The sequence below is a fragment of the Emys orbicularis genome, chromosome 5 (genome assembly GCF_028017835.1).
Source record: "Emys orbicularis isolate rEmyOrb1 chromosome 5, rEmyOrb1.hap1, whole genome shotgun sequence".
Taxonomy (NCBI): Eukaryota; Metazoa; Chordata; order Testudines; family Emydidae; genus Emys; species Emys orbicularis.
In genome coordinates, this window is record NC_088687.1 from 120,112,104 (window position 1) to 120,132,967 (window position 20,864).

The window sequence follows — 20,864 nt, forward strand, 5'->3', positions numbered from 1 at the left end:
CCTGAGAGCTCCCTAACCCCTGGCAGAATTCTCAGTAGGCTGTCCAGGCCAGACTCCAGCCCCTTTGCGCTGAGTGATGCAAAGAGGGCAGAATGGAGAGAGAATCTGGCCCAGAGACATCTGAATATCCATCATTGCCTACTATATTATGGGCAACATTTTCAAACTTGTATACCTAGAGTTAGAGACACACAGTGGGTGAGGTAATATCTTTTACTGGATCAAATTCTGTTAGCAAAAAGAGATCAACTCGAAAGCTTTCTCTTCCACCAACAGAAGTTGTTCCAATAAAAGATATTACCTCACTCACCTTGTCTCTCAAATATCTTGGGACCAACACGACTACAACAGCACAGCAAATAACTAGAGTTAAGCACCTAAATCCGTATTTAGGCACCAAATCAGCAGCTTGATTTTCAAAAGGAGCTGAGCTGTTCAGAAAAGTCAGGCTTCTTATTTAAAAGCTAACTTTAGACAGCCAACTTTCAAAATACTGGCCTCTAGATTTTGTTTGAAATTTTCTCTATAGTCCTAGAGTGGCTGTTTTTATAACTGAAACCCACATTTACTTATTTTGTTAACATTCTTACAGTATCTTTTTCACATGAATCTCAATTGACTTTTTACCCAATATATTTTAAACATTCTATTAAGCTCTGCTTTTAAAAGTCCTTTACAGCATTTATGTCATGCCTGTTTTATGCTACCTCTGAATTTGTTTATGTGTATTCTATCTTATCCACATCTTTTCCCAATTTCATTTCCAGATATAAAACAATTATGCATCTCTCAAAATTCCCTTTAATCCCATCCATAAGTATACGTTTAAAGTACCTAATCTACTGTATACTGGTTTTGATAAAGGAACATCTACATTTGTAATTAGAGAAGTGGGAGTTGAAGGGTAAGATGAAAAAGCAGAGGAGATTAATGATACAATTTAAAAGGACCAGCATTTTGGTTCAGACTTTTCTTGCTCTTAATATTTCTTATGCTCTGGTCTGTAAATATTCCCCAATTCCCCTTATAATTAAAGATTGAAATTCTGGCTGACCTTCCATGGAATTCTTCTTATTCTGGGTTTTGGGCATGATTCTCAGCTTTGTCTAACTCTGGACAATGTTTTGAAATACTACATTGTGTAGTTTTACAATATCAACATCCAGGGAATGAAAAAATAGCACACAGGTCTTGCCAATCTTCTGAAAGCAAACATCCTGTGTGTGTGTGTGTGGGGGGGTATTCTGACGTTATAGCAGGGTCACACAAGATAACAGAGTAATGTCACTTTGTTTTGCAAGTGTCTCTAACTTTGCAGAATTTAATTTAAAATTTGAAACTATGAAAAAAAAATCTGGGGAATCCTCCATCCAATCTTCCTATTACTTACACGGTGAGAGTAAAAGCCATTTGCTGATACTGTTTGTAGATCTGGGTGCAAAACTAATTGTGTTGTAAGAAACACAATCACAAGATTTCTCTTGAAAGTAGAACTGCATCCCTCACCCAACTTGTAAATTCTTCCTCACCCCTCTGAATATTATAGGCAATGAATAGCACGCGAAGTTAAAGAGAGAAAAGCGTTGTTTTACACTAGGATTTTCTAATTGCTCATGTTAGCACTGCAGTTTTTTGTGTAAGTGAATGTCACACTGTAACATCACCAAAAACGACCCAGGCCTTGCCTTTCAACTACTGAGATTTTTTTTCTTGTAACTCTCCTCTCTCTCTTTTCTAGGCATTGTTTTTTTTTATTTTGCAACTCAAGTTCAATATCAGTTATTAAACAATGAACCAAAGCTACTTTTCCAGTTTAATAAACCCCAGTTCTTCCTTCATTTTAGTAATTGGCTCCTATGGATTCATGATTAAATCTGCCCAATGGCCTATTCAATTACAGCTTCTCATTAAGGGCCTTCCCAAAGTAACAATGTCGGCAGAACAACCAAAGAACTTTTCTCAAGGAGACCAAAAGCATAATCTGTTTTGAAAGTGATGTGAAATGATGGAAGGGTACAGGCTGCAGAAGTGGGGTCTTCATTATATTACATAGGAGGTGATAAGATTGGTTTTGGCCACGTAGTTGCACATACATTATAGTAGCACCCAAAACATGCAAAGCAGAGTACAGGCATATAGGAAGACTGTCCTTGCTCAACAGTCTAATGGTAGTCATGACTCAACAAGTGACAGCTACTACAATAGTGGCTAAATAGAAGAGCAAAGGTTACAAAAATAAGGTAAGCTACTTGGCTCTCAAAGAACAGTTATCCAGTCTCTAATGAAGCTCTGTGAGTTTTGCACTACCTGCAGATACAGAACATGATCTCTGGTACCACATATCAGTCTTCCTTTGGGCCTCTAAACTAGGACTGTCGATCAATTACTGTTAATGCCTGTGATGAACTGAAAACAAAATTAACGCATTATTTGTTAACGCATTAATCGCATTCCTCTGGATGGGGAGAGAGGCATCGGCAGCGGTGGGAGGGAGGGGAGGCTGAAGCCCCAGCATGCAGCTCCACAGGTGGGCTGACGTGCTGGGCTGGAGCCCCGCACCCCGAGGGGGAGCTGAAGCCCTGAGCCCCATATGGGACTGGAGCCCCAAGCCCTATGGGGGATGAAGCCTGGAGCCCCGAGCGGGACTGGAGCCCTGAGCCCCAAGCACAGCTGAAGTCCAGGGCCCTTAGCCTATCTTTGAAAATATAGAAAATATCCAAAAATATTTAAATAGATGTTATTCTATTATTGTTTAACAGTGCAATTAAAACTATGATTAATTGTGATTTATTTTTTTAATTGTTTGACAGCCTGTCACAGGGTCCGCACAGGTTTCCACCTTCTCACCCTGTGCCCTGTGCTTAGGCTGGTAAAATAAGAGTTCTCAAGTCTTCTTCTGGTGTTTCACCCTTGTGCTTTATTTTACAGTGCCACCGTGCAGTCCCCTTTATCCACCAACAGTTATCCACTTTCTAACCCGTTCCAGGGTCTCTTGGCCCTTGAGGCTCCCTTCTTCTGGTGAGGAGACAGATGTAGCCTCCTGTCCCCTCCTAGGCTAGCCCCCCAACTGAGTTTTGTTCAGGGCTTTTAGAGCCCGCCCAGCCTTCAGCCCAGCTGTCGCTGCTTAGCTCAGTCTATTGCAGTGAGCCAGCGCTCGTTAGGGCCCGCAGCTGGGCTCCCTGCTGGCTGCTTTGAGCCTCTGCCCCTGGCCTCTCTGCCCGAAAACAGGGCTTAGCCAGCATTTTAGCAGGCCATTCAAGAGGTTTCACACCCCTGCCCTGCCACACAGCCCTACTCTAAACCTTCTATTATTTGTAGCTTTCAATTGAGAACAATAGCAGGAAAGAAAACAATTTAAATAGTAATATGTCTATATGGTCCTGTTACTGGCTGAGAAGTTTGGATTATATTAATCTATTTTATATTTGTTTCTGTAATTCATGGCACCCAAATGACTGACAACTGGCTCCAATATAGATGTCTAAAATATATAAAGAAAGATATGGGCACAAGATCAACAGAAAAATTAGTAATTTGCTTTCCTGCACACTGACACATTCTACTTTCCTGGCATACTCTTCAGTCGTTTCACCACACGCCAGGCTAGCAGATGCTGCAGCTCTCTTGGTACTAGCTAGAGTTTTCCCTCAAACTGTTCTATATTGTCACGTAATTTTAACTGCTCATTTCACCAGCACCATTTCATCATTTTTATGTCTCCATATTACCTTCAGGGATATTTCTACAGTATCCTCAAATACAATATCTGAATCAGCCCAGAGCCTATATGATCTAAAAGAAATATCCCAAAGCAGTTAAATAAATATTTTTCTGAAATTCATTTTTACTTATTACTTTAGCCAACATTTATTCTTTAATATTCCCAGCAGCATGTGGCTTGTCTGCTAATAAAGATCTATACCAATTATATTATTTATAAGCTCAGTCAACTGTGGAGACCATCTTTCCTTTGGAAAACTTTTATGCATGCCAATTTGAGACCATATATCCAGCTCCTCACCCTACATGCTAAATTTAGAAGTGAATCGGAGTTGGACTTTTCATCTAGGTCTAGATTTTCATGCACATAGGGCCCTGTTCAGTAATTCTTAACAACAGTATTCCCATTGACTTAAATGGGCTATTTACATGGATGAGTACTATCTGAGTAAGTAAAGGATCTATAATCAGCCCCAAACTCTTGCCAGCTTCAGTGGGAGCCATAATCCTCCAGCAGCAGAATATGGGCATCTGTTAATAAGTCTAACTGTACATGTTCCCATCAGTCAAGGCCGAAACACTTTATTTGTGAGGCAAGTTTTGACTCTACTCATAAGACGCTGCATTAATCTAAAACTAAATGATCCAGTTAAGCAAATCACATATTAAAATCAAACATGGAAGTCGTTCTCTTGGACATGTATTTGTATGACATGGATTGAGGCTGGGAGAAAAGAAAATAACCAAGATCTTATTTGAACACATTCACAGCAACACATAATTCAGGTCTAGATCACACACAAGGGTTGGGACTAGAACCCTTGACTAAAGCTCCAAAAGCACATGCTTCTACCACTTGAGCTAAAGAGCAACAGAGAGTCCTAAACTAATCCAGACTAACATGGCTACCCCTCTGATAGTTGGGCTAAAGAATCTCTCTAGCCACTAATATTAGTAGAAATTACCTTATTCTCTCAGTGGGGCTGCTACCAGAGGGCAATATTAGTCACTCACACACAATGACCCTGATCCTGTAACATTCAGCACAGAAACAGAGCTTCACTGAAGTCAATAGGCTCTAACTGGGTATGTGGGACAGCAGTATTTCTGTGTTGTGGGACCAGGGCCAAAGACAGTATATTACACTATGATGCTGAATAAGCAATATGGTAGCTACTAAATATTCTATTGAATTATTTTAAAAATAATAAATCTTCTCAGTAAACTTTTAAATTCTATTCATTAACCTTTATTAGGGATAGCTAAAAATATTTTTGAAGAGTACCATATGTCACTCAGATAACATAGGAGTGGAGACACTAGAAATAGTTAAAATAGAGATTATATTTACCTTTCCGTCTTGTTAATGAGACTTGTTATCTGGCTTGCTGCTGTGTTCAAGAGAGAAGAGGCTTGGGAATCCCATAAATGTATATTATTTATTAGGTACTCTCTGTAAGCAAATCTTTTACTCAGATGATGCTTCTTATTAGCCTGCAAAAAATCCATTAGCTCTTCAATGTCCTCCTATAGGAAAGAATGTGAACACATATGTCTAATTAGAAGTTATGTTCATTTTAACTAACATCTGAGAGAGTGCTATTTAAACCAGTTTTGTGCATTAGAAGAATATTAAACAGCCTTTACAAATGAAAAACAACAATGAACTTCCATACAAGCTAGTTAAAAGTATTTTAAATTAGATGATTATGTCAAGTTATTACAGTTGCATCAGTCTAACACAGTTTGTTGATCTTCGGGCCTGAACAGCCAGCTACTGAGCACAGTGCTTACAACCCAGAGTAGTCCATGGAGGTCAATGAGACTACTCAGGGTCCTGATTCAACAAGATACACCTCTACCCCGATATAACGTGACCCGATATAACACGAATTCGGATATAATGCAGTAAAGCAGTGCTCCGGGGGGGGGGGGGTGGGGGGGGCTGTGCGCTCCGGTGGATCAAAGCAAGTTCGATATAACACGGTTTCACCTATAACGCGGTAAGATCTTTTGGCTCCCAAGGATAGCGTTATATCGGGGTAGAGGTGTACTTGAAGACGTCCCTAAATTTAAGTGCACAACCAGTCCTGTTGACTTTAGCAGGACTACTCATGTGCCTAAACTAGGCACATGCTTGCTGAACTGGGGCCCAAGGGTAGTAAGCTCTATGCTCAGTAGAAAGCATATGCAGAGCCATGCTCTTTTAAAAAAAAAAACATTATCTTTCCCTAGAGCAATTTTCACTTTAAGATAGAGTGTGAAATTTCCAAAAGTGCCTATGTGACTTAGGATCCTAAATCTAAGGGTCTAAGTCACTTAAGCACCTTTGAAGATTTTACTCATGAGTTTTAAAAACAGGCCAAGTTTTATTCAGATTTGTAACGTAAAACCCAATTAGCCCGTACAGACTGCCTGAGTGAACATGCACAACTCCTATCATTATTGGGGATGGTTATGTACATGCATTAATAATTTTTGTCTAGACTTTAAATTTTCAAAATTAAGGGGCTGTAGTTTTTCATCTTATTTCTACTGTCAATCAGTTTAAAAGTGATAACACTGCAAAGCTCTGTGACGGGTTGGATCACAGAAACCCCCTTGGGGCTGCCAACTGATGTGCCAAGACTACTTCTGCCCCTGCTTTCTTGCCCTGGCAGCTTGGGACTTCAGTGCACTGCCTGGTTTGAGCCAGACCTGCTAGCCTGCTGCAAACCCAGACCCAGGTCTGAACCACGTTCCCTAACAGCTGTAGGCTGAAACTGAAAGCAGCTTAAGAAGTGTTCCTGTCTTTAACACTCAGATACTCAACTCCCAATGGGGTCCAAACCCCAAATAAATCTGTTTTGCCCTGTATAAAGCTTATACAGGGTAAATTTATAAATTGTTCGCCCTCTATAACACTGATAGAGAGATATGCACAGCTGTTTGCCCCCCCCCCCCAGGTATTAATACATACTCTGGGTTAATTAATAAGTAAAAAGTGATTTTACTAAATACAGAAAGTAGGATTTAAGTGGTTCCAAGTAATAGCAGACAGAACAAAGTGAATTACCAAGCAAAATAAAATAAAACATGCAAGTCTAAACCTGATACAGTAACAAAACTGAATACACATAAAAATCTCACCCTCAGAGATGTTTCAATAAGCTTCTATCACAGACTGGACGCCTTCCTAGTCTCGGTACAATCCTTTCCCTTGGTACAGCCCTTGTTCCTGCTCAGGTGGTAGCTAGGGGATTTCTCATGATTGCAGCCCCCTTTGTTCTGTTCCACCCACTTCAATAGCTTTGGCACAAGGCAGGAATCTTTTGTCTCTCTGGGTCTCCCCCACCCCACCCCTAAAGGAAATGCTCCAGGTTTAGGGTGGATTTCAGTACCAGGTGACATAGTCACATTTCCTGTGAGACTCCAAGCCTTTATTCCTCCCAGGCTGACTCACAGGAAGGCCTGCCTGCAAACAGAGCCATCCACAGTCAATTGTCCTGGCTGATGAGAGCCATCAAGATTCCAAACCACCATTAATTGACCACACTTTGCATAATTACAATAGACCCTCTGAGTTATACTTCATATTTCTAGTTCAGATACAAGAGTGATACATTTATACAAATAGGATGACCATACTCCCTAGATTATAAGCTTTGTAAGGATACCTTACAAGAAACCTTTTGCATGAAGCATATTTTAGTTACATTATATTCACACTCATCAGCATATTTTTATAAAATCATATAGAGTGCAACATCACAAGCTCTACAAGTGGAGATAATTACAGAAACATTTCACAAACATTACTATGTGATGGCTCTCTGTTGGGAAGTTAAGAGTGGAATATTTATGTCATTACCTGTATTTTAGAGTAATCCTGCACTAATGCTTTGGCTGCTTCTAACTTCAATTCTCCCTTGAAAATGGCATTTTTTATCTGAGTAAAAAAGACATTATGGAGCTCTGTTCTCTGGAAAATAGCCAGCTGTCGATAAGCTTTTGCAAAGTACTCCTCCTGCCTCACCAAAAGGAACCTCTTCATGTGGTTCTGCTCAAGTTTGTGAATTTTTTCCAGAAGACATCTGTATTCTATAGCAGACTGGAAGAGGACAAAAACCAAAAACACGCAAACCCAAATGATTACCAGTGTTTAATATATTTTAAAAGTACCAATATTACTGAGACTAAGGATTACAACAAGCTCACATGTATTCAATGCATACTATGCTCATTCCTCTTTAAGTGATCTGAAATGAGCAGCTGTTTTGAAATAAAATATTAACATTAAATCATATTTTCAATATTCAACAGAAAAGCCAATGCTAGAAGATGAAGTTGTTCATTTATCCCTAACACAAAAGGTTACACATAGTCAACGAATAACCCAGATCACATTGCCAAAGCATAATGAAGACTTTTCGGAACTGAAGAAGTATCCTATAAAATTACTTATACAATTCTACTGCAATCCTTTAAAAGTTTTTACTAATAAAGTAGCATATACATTAACTTCAATGAGGCTTCTTGCACTTTGTGCAGCCAAGCATATGCTTAAATCTTTGGGGGGGCTGGAGCCTTAGACCATAAATGTAGTGCACTACCATTCATCAGCCAGTAGAGAGAGTACAATGTATCTCGCAAAAGTTCAGTCTGTGAATCCAGGTTCTAATAATGGCAGGATATCCATCACTACAGTATCAAAATAGTACCTGTGTGCCATCCAAGATTAAAAAAACAAACACAAAAACCACAAAACTGACATCTTTGTTTTCCTCCTGTGCTGGCAAGAAGCAGGGCTTAGGGCTTTGCAACTGTTGTTTTTAATCCTTTTCAAATTACTCAAATCAACACTTCTACTCTTCCACACACAACAGTGGGTTTATTTACTCTGTGAAAACTTTGAATTTTGCCTATATGTTTTAATCCTATGCCACTGAACTCCCTAGGAGATTTGCCACTGGCTTCAGAGGGAGTAGGATCGAACCTTTAAAGCTGAATGTGGCAAGGTAAGTGGTTCCAAAGCTACCATATGCTGATGCACAAAAATCAAGGGAGCAGACAAAATAATGATAACTTCAAACTCCACTACAAAAAAAAAAAAAAAAAAAAAAAAAAGCAAGAATTTTTTTTTAAGCTAAACAAAAATAATACTGTAGCTCCTATAAAGGACAATATAGACTATGCGATCATTGGCAAGGGATGCATCTAGATCAGGGGTTCTCAAAACTGTGGGTCAGGATCACAAAGTGGATCACAACCTGTTTTAATAGGGTCACCAGGGCTGGTATTAGACTTGTTGGGGCCCGGGGCTGAAGCTGAAGCCCGAGCCCCATCACCTGGGACTGAAGCTGAAGCCCAAGGGTGTCAGCCTTGGGCAGCAGGGCTCAGGTTACATGCCCCCTGCCTGAGGCTGAAGCCCTTGGGTTTCTGCTTTGGCCCTCCCGCCTGGGGCAGTGGGCCTTGGGCTTTGGGCCCCCCAACCTCGGGCAGCGAGCTCAGGCTTCGGTCCCCATTCCTGGGGTCATGTAGTAATTTTTGTTGTCAGAAGGGGGTCACAATGCAATGAAGTTTGAGAAACATTGATCTAGACACAAGCTAGCTATAATAACATAATAAAATATTAATATGCATTTTGAATAAATCTGTTGTTTGGGGTAAAGCTTCATATAGATGTATGGGACAGGGAGAGCATCACGACTCCCTTCCTGTTCATTAGTCAGATACATAACTCTGGTATTCACGTTTCTGAAAAATAAAGATGCTTGGCTTTTGCTTGTGCCTTATTAGCAATGTAAAGACATCTCCAAAGCTTACAACGCAAATGTTGTCAAAAGAATCAAACTTTCTCACAGTAATTTGTTGAGTGAAAATGAACAAATGATAGCTTACTTTTTAATCCAAATGAGTTATAGATTTAAACAAACACACAAATTTTTGGCTAGATGTAATGGTACAAAAAAAGAAAAAAAATTCTCTGCTTGTGCCCCTTTGTGGTCCTGGAATAGCAATGGAATCCACTGGCATGGACCACTGCACAGATTTCAATGCAGATCCCATTGAAATCACTGGAACTTGGAAGAGATGCAGGGGTCTGTTCTTTTAGGTTCCATTCAGAATCAGGGCCAATCTTTCTAAAACCAGAAATCCTGGTAGATGTAGTGGAATATATCTCATGCTCCTTGTACACGTGTTAAAAGGTAGAAAAACTTAAAAACTGAATTAGAGAGCAACTGTTCAATTAGAATTTGAATGACAACTAAACAGGTTGACAAGGTGGATGCGGTATTATCTTTTATTGGACCAACTTCTGTTGGTCAGAGAGAAAAGCTTTCCAGCCATCACAGCACTTCTTCCGGTTTGGGAAACACTCAAGAGTCTCACAGCTAAATACAAGGTGGAACAGATTGTTTAACATAAATAGTTAACACATCTTTCAAGGGACCATTCAAGGAAAAGTGTATCTCATCCAGTGCAGTAAATGCCCCAATAATAATGTGGGTGAAACCAGACAACCACTACTCTCTCCAGTGAACTCACACAGGAAAATGATAGAAGTCAAAAACACCCTATCACCTGTGGTGAACACTTTTCACAAAACAATCACTCAATATCTGACCTCTCAGTTCTCATTCTCAAAGGAAATCTGCACAACTTCAAAAGACGACTCTGGGAGCTTAAATTCATAACTTTGTTAGACACTAACAAAGATGGATGGAATAGGGACACTGGATGTATGGCATATTACAACAATCTATAACCCACTAAAACCTCCAAACCCCACCAGCTGCTTTCCCCCCTCCTTCTGACTGGAGGGCTGTTAATGGGTCACTTCACCTTGAATAATCCCTTGAAATATGTGTTAACTACTTATCCTAAACAATCTGTTCCACCTTGTATTTAGCTGTGGCACTCTAAGGCTATGGCTACCCTGGCGCTTTACAGCGCTGCAACTTTCTCGCTCAGGGGTGTGAAAAAACACCCCCCTGAGCACAGCAAGTTACAGCGCTGTAAAGCGCCAGTGTAAACAGTGCCCCAGCGCTGTAAGCTAATCCCCTCGTGGAGGTGGAGTATCTGCAGTGCTGGAAGACCTCTCTCCCAGCGCTGGCGCGTGACCACACTCGCACTTCAAAGCGCTGTTTCGAGTGTAGCCACGGCCTCAGTACCTTTCCCAGACCTGAATAAGAGCTCTGTGTAAACTAGAAAGCTTGTTTCTCTGACCCACAAAAGTTGGTCCAATAAAAGATATCACCTCACCTACCTTGTCTCTCTAATATCCTGGGCCTAACATGGCTACAACAACCCTGCATACAACTAAATAATTGAAACATGCAATTACCTGCTTAAATGTATGACTCAACCTTGAGAACTGCCCAGGTTTCCTGCCCCGCACAATTTGTCATTAAAGTACAAAATAGTTTTGGATATTAAGAGCCTTTGTTTAGACAAGCAAAACCCCATTACCACAACAGTGTAACCCAGAGACATCTTTGTGAAAATGTGCCCCTGTTAAAATCAATGATTACATTCCGGGGGGAAAGTTTCATTGTCTGAATTGCACAATCAATAAAAATATGCACCAGATAACAGAGGAAACAGGGACGCCCTTTAAGAGCCACATCTGAGAGGAGAGTTCAGTTCAGAAATTGGGGGGAGGGATAGCTCAGTGGTTTGAGCAGTGGCCTGCTAAACCCAGGGTTATGAGTTCAATCCTTGAAGGGGCCACTTAGGAATCTGGGGCAAAATCAGTACTTGGTCCTGCTAGTGAAGACAGGGGGCTGGACTCAATGACCTTTCAAGGTCCCTTCCAGTTCTAAGAGATAGGATATCTCCATTAACTTTTTTTTTTATATATAAATTACTAGTGGCTGCTCTGGGAGATACTCAAGCCTCAGCCAAGAATACACATCAGAAATAAAATCCAAGGCCTGCTTCCTCCCACACCCATGGAATAATAGGAAAATGGTAAACATTTTAGAGTGGGATTTTCATAAGCACTCAACACAGGCCTCACTCTGCTCCCAGCAGTTAAGCCAAGCTGAGCACTTCTGAAAAATACCAGCCTTAGATTTTTAGCCATCGTCTGAACCCAGAGACAAACTTACAGTGAGAGAGAGAACAGAAGGAGGGCTGATCCCATCCAACTAACCTCATGTTTCCTATTTTAGCTAAGGTCTATATTGGCACACCAACCTTCTCCCTTCTGTATCTAGTCTCTCACCCACATTTCTCCATTTTGGATTGCTGCATTTTATTCCCCAGCAATGCCACTTTCCTCCACATTCCAGAGGAAAAGTGGAACGACATGAAATATAGTATCTCTAAAGCTGGTAAAGATTCTTTCATAGATTTTAGTCCACTTTTCTCTGCTTCTATGAGTGCAAAGAGCACAACAGTTAAGGGGGGAGGAGGGAGGAAGGAGATAAATGGATCAGAACAAAAGCTCAAGGGTCTGGCTTTGAATTCTCTCCCCAGCGTCAATCCAGGATCTCTTAGTGGCTCCCATCACTTGGGACTTCTAAAACCAAACTGGACAAAACACTAGAAAAAGTACAATCCTGGAAAGGTAGCTGGGTCAGCTTCAACGAGAGGCAGAGCCAGCAAATTTCAGCTGAGTCCTTCTGCCTGCTAGTGTAAATATGTCAAAATGACAAGTGAACCCTTGCAAGGGTCACAGCTCATATACATATTTGTTCCTATGGAAGAGCTCAACAGGTCTGCACCACCCTGCATCCTCATTCAATACTCCTCCATACAATAGGCCTTGCATCAAACCCTTTCCCACCAACCCCTACACACTGCTATTATCTTTGGTGGGTCATTTTTATCACAGTAACCATCATTTCTGCAAAAAATCTGTGTTATTAATTACCATAAAAGCACTAAACAACAACAAGTACACTGCATTCAAATAAAACATGATTTTTGTTGTTGTTGTTGCTTATGCAAGCATGTGACACAGAATTTAAGACACTATGGTGGAAGTTTGCACATCTTGGTCTGTGGGAATATGTTCCTAATATGAATTATTTTGTCTCTACAACTCACTGAAAAATGGGCAGCTTGAACAGCAGCAATATTACATTCAATACATAGGTATACACGTTCATGCAGGAAGTGCAGCACCAGTGGCAAATAATGAATTGTGTTGGTTACTCCTTCTGAGCCATCTTCTTAATTGAAGTTATGAGGTTTGACAAATATGAAACATTAATTTGGGGTTTTTCCTTTTTAAGTAAACAGGGGTGAAATGTACAAAGACTACTGGAATTCTCACTAGGCAACTGCAATAGCAAGAAAATAAAAACAGTGTGGCCATTACAGTCTAAAAGAGAAACCACAGGAAAAAAATAACATTTCACACAAATTGTTATGTTACTTTCATACCTGATTTACCTTCTCATTCAATCGCTTGATTAATTCTTCAGCCTCATCATTTGCAGCTCTCTCTCGTTGGTGCTGAACCTCCATTTCCTTCCTAGTCTCTAGATTACATTCGGCGGTTAAAGCCACCATCTTCCTTGTATACTCCTCCTCAACTTCATTCTCCATTGCAAAAAACTGCTTTTTGAGAATTGAACCCATCCTTTTCTCCACATTAGGAGAGAGACTGTGTCTGAAAACCATGTTCTTCATCAACATGGCAATCACCTCTTTGCACATCTGCATTCGATATGCTTCCAGATCAGCATCTGCACGAGTCAGGTTTGCTACCTTCAAGCTGTAAAATATAGTTAGGAGTGCTTAGGGCTTCAGATGACACACAATTCCCATCACAAAAAAAAGTTAACTAGCACCATTAGATTTTATACTACTGAATGGCATTCAGATCAGAGCAGGAAGATCACACAGTATTAGTCTAATAATAATAATAACAACACAAATTTGTCAGAGTGAGTCAATTTCAATAGCGTACCTTTAATGGAATCTTACTATTTTTAAAAATAACAGGAGTACTTGTGGCACCTTAGAGACTAACAAATTTAGAAATCCAGTCTGTTGTTTCGACCGTCCGGAGGAGTCCACGCAGAATCCTTTTGTTTGTAGTGCTGGTAGGGGGGATTCTGTGGGTTAGTATGCTGTTCAGAGGTATGTTGGAAATATTCTTTGAGTCGGAGACGTCGAAAGTAGGATTCTAGGTCACCGCAGAACTGTATCATGTTCGTGGGTCTGGAGGGACAAAAGGAGAGGCCCCGAGATAGGACAGACTCTTCTGCTGGGCTAAGAGTATAGCTGGAAAGGTTAACAATATTGCTGGGTGGGTTAAGGGAACTACTGTTGTGGCTCCTTGTGGCATGTAGCAGTTTAGATAGTTTAGTGTCCTTTTTCCTTTGTAGAGAGGCAAAGTTTGTCTTGTAAATGGCTTGTCTAGTTTTTGTAAAGTCTATCCATGAGGAAGTTTGTGTGGAAGGTTGGTTTCTTATGAGAGTATCCAGTTTTGAGAGCTCATTCTTAATCTTTCCCTGTTTGTTGTATAGGATGCTGATCAGGTGGTTTCGCAGTTTCTTTGAGAGTGTGTGACACAGTCTCTCAGCATAGTCTGTGTGATATGTAGATTGTAATGGATTTTTTACCTTTAGTCCTTTTGGTATGATGTCCATCTGCTTGCATTTGGAAAGGAAGATGATGTCTGTCTGTATCTGTACGAGTTTTTTCATGAAGTTGATGGATTTCCACTCCATACGGCTAAATGCAGTGCCTTGCAGGTGCCACAAGTACTCCTGTTATTTTTGCGGATACAGACTAACACGGCTGCTACTCTGAAACCTTACTATTTTTAGATTTCCATTAGTAGTCAATAACAGAGAGGAAAAGATATTTTTAAAACATTAACATATCTCTCAGATTAAAAGCAAACAAAAACATCCTACAAATGAATGCTGTGAAGAGAAATACATTCCTAGCAGATCAAATATTTTAGTGAGTGTAAACTGCACAGACTTTATGAAATGGTTCCAAACTCACTATCCACCCACAGTAATACAGGTCTTGCCTGAAGTATTTACGCGTCTCTGAAAGCACCAAAGGGAAAAAAAAAAAAAAAAAAAAAAAGCATGTGTTTTGATTAGTAGTTGATAAAACAAATTAATATAGCCATTATCTCTTTCACATGGAAATTAATCTAGTTCCAGAAAAGAGATTAGCAACACAGAGACAAATAATATTTTCTACAAAAGGCAATAGGCAATAAATATCATGCTGCATGTGAAGAGACACTCATTTGTCACTGGAGTTAATTAATTCAGAAGGACAATTATCTTTTACAGCATATATCTTTTCTAAATGCCCTGCCTCTGCCATTCCTGCACTAGTTGAAAGTCAATTCAGTATTAGAGAAATGGATTTCTTGCCCTTGCATGCCACTTTGCATGAAAAGATAGCACTGTATGCTTTTGCACACAGACTATAAGTAGATTTTAATATACTATCACTTCTACATGATTGACGACGTAAGTCTTGAACACATATTTGCAGCTTAAATCTGGTTAAGTGTGACTGATATAAAAATTAAACCAAAATGAAAATAAAATGTATTGCACATAATAAACATTTTTTCCAGTTATGGCAAATTACTGGTTTGATTGGTTCTTCAAGCTAAATCTTTGATAAGTTTCAAATGAGACAGCGGAGACCCTGGAAAAGTTTGCAACATGTTTACTGTAATAATAAAATGCAGCTGTTTTACCTCAAGGAGCCTAAATATTAAATCCTACAAACTGTTCAGCCTGTTCCTCAAGCAATTCTTCATTTTTAAATTAAATAAAAAAAAAAAAAAAAAGATTTTAGTGTTTGTGAAAAGTAGTTGATCAACAGGACCTGAAAGCAAATTCCTCCATTTATCCACTGAACAGGTACAGAATTGGCACCAACCATGTCTCAACTGAAGGGAAGGGGCTAGTTCAAGCTCTATAACATTCAGTCCTTGGTCTCCTCTTTGCAAATACTACAGTCAGTTGTACAATCGGTGCACGCCAATCCCCATGGAATTAGATGGTGCCAATGACCTTATTTCACTCATATATTCAGAGTATCAAACATGTTTAACTCTCCAAATATGGTTTCTTACTCTTCAGAGGATTCTGCAGAAACAACAGGTTTGCAACACCACACACACACACACACACAATGTTTGTGTGCATACGTGAATCCCCCTCGCCACTCCCCGAACTCAAAAAATAAAACTATGTTAGAAGAACATTACAGTTATAAAGTCAAGCACACAAAAGTTAGGAAATACTGAAATTAAGGATGCTTGTGCAATAGTTTGTGATCATGTAATTAAAGACTGCACATAAATCATATACACAAGGGGGTTGAATTATCTTCCTGCTCTGAATTCTGGCACTCAGGGCCACAGCATTGGCTGGCCGCTGAGAGAAGCAATTGTATGAAAAGTTCTGGTCCAGCCCCTGCAGCCCCAGGATGAAGCATGATCAGTTGCTCTGTGGGATTGATACATATACAGTCTAGTCAGCACATAGGAGCTATGAGGGGATGGAGCATGCTCGGTGTAGATGGAATCTTCAGAGAATTTAGCTGCCAAACTCTAATAAGTCTCCACTGAGCATATGCAAACAGATTTGTAGAGGTTTATAATTTGGCCAAAATTGGGCACATTTTCAAAGGGACAACAAAAAGCACATTCTTGACACAAAGCCACTTCTCTGCCAAATTTCATGTCCATGCTCCAAAGCAGTGGCTTTCCACCTTTCCAGACTCCTTCAGGAGTCTGATTTGTCTTGCGTACCCCAAGTTTCACCTCACTTAAAAACTACCTGCTTACAAAATCAGACATAAAAACACAGAAGTCTCACAGCACACAATTACTGAAAAGTTCCTTACTTTCTTATTTTTACCATATAATTATAAAATAAATCAATTGGAATATAAATATTTACTGTACTTACATTTCAAAGCATTATATATATCATAAATAAGTCATTGTCTGTATGGAATTTATTTTGTACTGACTTCACTAGTGCTTTTTATGTAGCCTGTTGTAAAACTAAGCAAATATCTACATGAGTTGATGTACCCCCTGGAAAACCGCTGCGTCCCCCCCCAGAGGTACGTGTACCCCTGGTTGAGAACCACTGCTCCAAAGCATGGGGGGAGCACGTGAGTTTCTCAATAAAATAGTTATGCAATTTTTTTTTAACATAGACGAAACAAATATTTTTCTCTAGCATCATTCTTGGAAAGGAGGAAGCCACTTTTGCTGAAATTTTCCAAACAAATTCAGCCTTGGGCAGAATCCCAGCATGAAAAATTTCAGCCCAAAAATAGTTACAGTTTGGCAAAGTTATACAACCCCATTTTCAGATGCTTACAATAGGATGCATCGAGCAACCTCAGCTATAGGCATCGCTACGTGAGCCACCTAAAATATCTTTGATTTCTCTTGAAAATACAGCAGAAAATAGGTAATTCCCACAAAGTCTATTTCACGCTTCAAAGCTACTGGGCAGATTATCACTACTTAAAGGTCATGCTAACTTGGCCAAGGCTATGAATGCTACATTAGGTTCTATTATAATCTGCGATTAAAAAAAAAATCCCCAGTAAGAAAATTAAATTTAAAATATCCATATATTTAACCCATTATTAGTTCTTTATCTGCTCAAAAACTATGAGCTTGTCTCATATACATTTCTTTTCTAGCCATCTCTCATCCTATTTTCCTCATCAGAGGGGTACAGTGCAGCCAAGGCCAGCCCCTTTACCTTGTACCCAAACTCCTGGTGTGGGGTCATGAATGCAGGGGTGATGAATTGGTTGTCATACAAATGTACAGCTGCAGGGCTGTAAACTCGCCACATCTCCTACTGCTCTCTCTTCATTACCACTTTCAGTATTCTTCTGAGGTGTCGCAAAAGAAGCCCTACACTCACCGGCTAGTGAGATCTGACAAGAGTACATCCCAGTGAGGTACGGCTGCAGGTATATTGTTCTCACAGTAACTGGCCTCTTGTGCTTTACCACAAGATCTTTCACTGTGTGAATGCTTTAAAGATTCTTTGTAAAACACACACGCAAGAGGATTGTGTTAAGGGCACTGTATGAAATTTATCTCTGAAGTGCACAGATTTCGTGTGACTAAATCTCAGGGTACGGTGGCACCTTATAGACTAACAGATGTATTTGGGCATAAGCTCATTTTCACTCCATGCATCTGAAGAAGTGGGTTTTTACCTACGAAAGCTTATGCCCAAATAAATCTGTTAGTCTTTAAGGTGCCACCGGACTCCTTGTTGTTTTTGTGGATACAGACTAACACGGCTATCCCCTGATACTTAAATCTCAGGGTAACACTGTAGGATTGTCCCTTTGCTAATCAGATTTTGGGGCCTTCCAGTCAGTTTCCCATTTGATGCAGAAATTGGTGAGCCAAAGTCTGGGTTTTTTCTTAGTGTAATTTGAATATTTACAAATGATACACAAGTCATGTTTCCTCCAACAGAAGCGGCCACAAACTACATGTGTACAGAGACACAAGCTAAGATATTACAGGTCTATCATAAATTGGCAGCTGAGCTTCTGTCTCTCTTGGAGTCTCCTGAAATCCCTCCTCCTCTTCAACACATTATTCTACATCCCTCTCTTAGCCTCTGGGCTTTCCACCTGGAAATCCCTTTAGCCCAAACCTGCTCACTTAGGACCACATGGCTTCAAAACATAAGCATTATGTCAACCCTTCCTTTGTGCAGCTGCTTTGCAATACAAAGAAAGCACGGAAAAGATCAGACTTCCCAGACAATGGGTGCTTTGCCCCTCAATGACTGCCTGTGCAGTGCCTTTCATCTTGAGTGTCTCTACATCAACTCATAACATGCATTGTATTTGTACTTTTCTGCATAGCAACATGAATGTAAGAATTTTTTAGCATATGATTGTAAGTAACAACAGTACAAATTGCAACCGAACTAGTAGAAGACAAAAGATAAGGGAGAGCTTTAGCTTTGCACCTCCCATCTCCACTCCCCAGGCAGAGCAATTGGGCAGGCACACAGTGGGAGGGAGAAAGAAGTGAGCTACTCCACAAAATGGAGCAAAGTAATTTATTACCCCTACCCCTCATCCACCATGGGTGGGGGGATAACAAGGGATGAACTGAGTCACAACTCCTCCCTTGTCTCCTCCTGGGGTAGCATGGACATACCATATTCCAGCGGTGGCCAAACCGCAGCTCTTTTACAGTTAAAGTGTGATTCCTGGAGGCCCCCCCTCATCATTTTCCATCTACCAGACGGCGGGAGAGGGGCTTGGAACTTCTGCCCTGCGGCAGGGTGGTGGGGCTAGGGACTTCTGTCAGAGACGACTGCTGCCTGCTAAGAGTGGGGGGAGGGGGCACAATTTAAAGGTTCGGCCCGTCCAATAGCTTGAGTCACAAACCCCCAGCGGCCCCTCCCTTTAGCTCCCAGGTGTTAGCTCTGCATAGAAAGACCTCTGCTTTAGCACCTTCGCGAGAGGCATCAGCAAAAGCAGCTGAAGCCCTGAGCCAGGGCAGGTGCCTCCCACGGGGCTGAAGCTCCAAGCCCCCTCTCCCCGCAATGCTGAAGCCCCGGCAGGTGCGCCCCAGCTCTGGAACTTCTGAAGATTGTCCTATGCAGCTCAGAGGGTCAGTAAGTTTGGCCACCCTTTTGCTCAGGACTGGGGGCAGAAAGAACAGTCTAGCCCTTTGTGTCTTGTACAGCAGGGAGCACACTGTTAGCACCTAGCTACAAACCCTTAATAAATAATAAGGCAAGTAGTTTCAGGTGAAGTCCCCCAAAAGAGCAATGTTTACAACTGCTTGGGTCATACGTGTCTTTATTTTGAGGTACATATTTAATGAGAGAAAAAGTTCATAACCTGAGAGTCTGTGCATCTCTAGATCCAGGCAGGTGAAACAAAATGCCTTGCACTCTCTGTACTCTTCCTGCTCATCTTATTCATGTTTAAAAGGTCTCCCACATCTTACTGAGCAAATTCACCATACCAAAAAATATGAAAGATAATGAAACACAATTGGCAGATGGAAATCTATTGATGAAAGAGATCAAAGTTCCAGTTGGACAAAGAGTGCAGTAAAGGACAGCACACAGAGATAGGTGACAGAAGGGGAAGGGAAATAAAAAAGTGAAAAGATGCGAAGAAAAGGCTGCTGCAAATATCAGTTCTAAAGATTTTTTAACTCACTTGAATAGCCACAGGTTTAAAATGCTGCCAGAAAGGTACTGAGATAGGAGAATCCCAGGTGTCAAACGTGAAGAGGTAGAGAGTGGCTGAACATTTAATGTTTTCAATAGCCCTGAGCATCTAATGAAAGAAGAGAGCAAAGCAACCGGTGTCATGAAAGAACGGTGCATAAAGTGATAAAAAATGAAATATTTCATTAACTATTAAAATAGATGTGTGTGTGTGTGGAGGGGAGTGTTAATCAGAGCTCATCACTCAAACTACAGATAGTAATGGATATACATAGCCTTCTGGGAGATATAATTTTTGAATGAACACATTTGTAGCTGCCAAATGTGATGCCTTTCAAAAAAGACAAATGAATTTATTTCCTTGTGATATGCATTTTTAAATTTTTTCTGTGTGAATCCAGAGCTCATGAAGATGAGGAACTCTAATGACATTGGCTTCAAAAGGCTAGAGGGGAGGCAAGCTCTGTACAAGTTTTCCCCACACAACATTTTCTCACTAAGATGAGACCAACCTTATTTTCAGTAGACATTCATGTCTAGCTGTGGAAGACTAGTGAGTTATTAGTATTTGCATTACAACAACACCCAATTATGAGAGGTGTGTACAAGAATGTGACTTGCCTTGCTCCCCTCCCAGAAGTGCATAAGTCAATCCCCACCCCCGTCAGTCCCTTGTACTGGCAATCCACATCATGGGGTGGGGAAAGCAGCCTCTGTGGGGCTGCTACTGCCTCTCCCCCACAGCTGGGCGCAGAATGGGCAAGGGTAAGTAACAAGCAGAGCCTTGACTCTGCCCCCACAAAGTTCCAGCCAGTGAGGGGAAGCAATCTCCTAAAGGTATAGACTGAGAGCAAAGAGTGGGAAGGTGCATTTATATGTTGCCTGTTGCTCCGATTGTGAACTGAAAAATTAGTCCTAAATACAAGACAGCCAAAGCGTGGGAACTGAGACACAGCTCAATTAAAG

At 40.6% G+C, this 20,864-nt stretch overlaps 1 protein-coding gene across 1 annotated transcript in view; it reads right to left on the reverse strand.

Moving 5' to 3' along the window:
- EVC2 (EvC ciliary complex subunit 2) overlaps positions 1-20,864 on the reverse strand; it is a 165,384-nt gene that overhangs the window by 66,772 nt on the left and 77,748 nt on the right. Inside the window, exons 10-12 of the mRNA XM_065405470.1 lie at positions 13,096-13,429; positions 7,571-7,810; positions 5,072-5,247 (exon numbers count right to left, since the gene is read on the reverse strand). Of these exons, the coding sequence (XP_065261542.1) occupies positions 5,072-5,247; positions 7,571-7,810; positions 13,096-13,429 (750 nt within the window). The remainder of the gene's footprint in view (positions 1-5,071; positions 5,248-7,570; positions 7,811-13,095; positions 13,430-20,864) is intronic.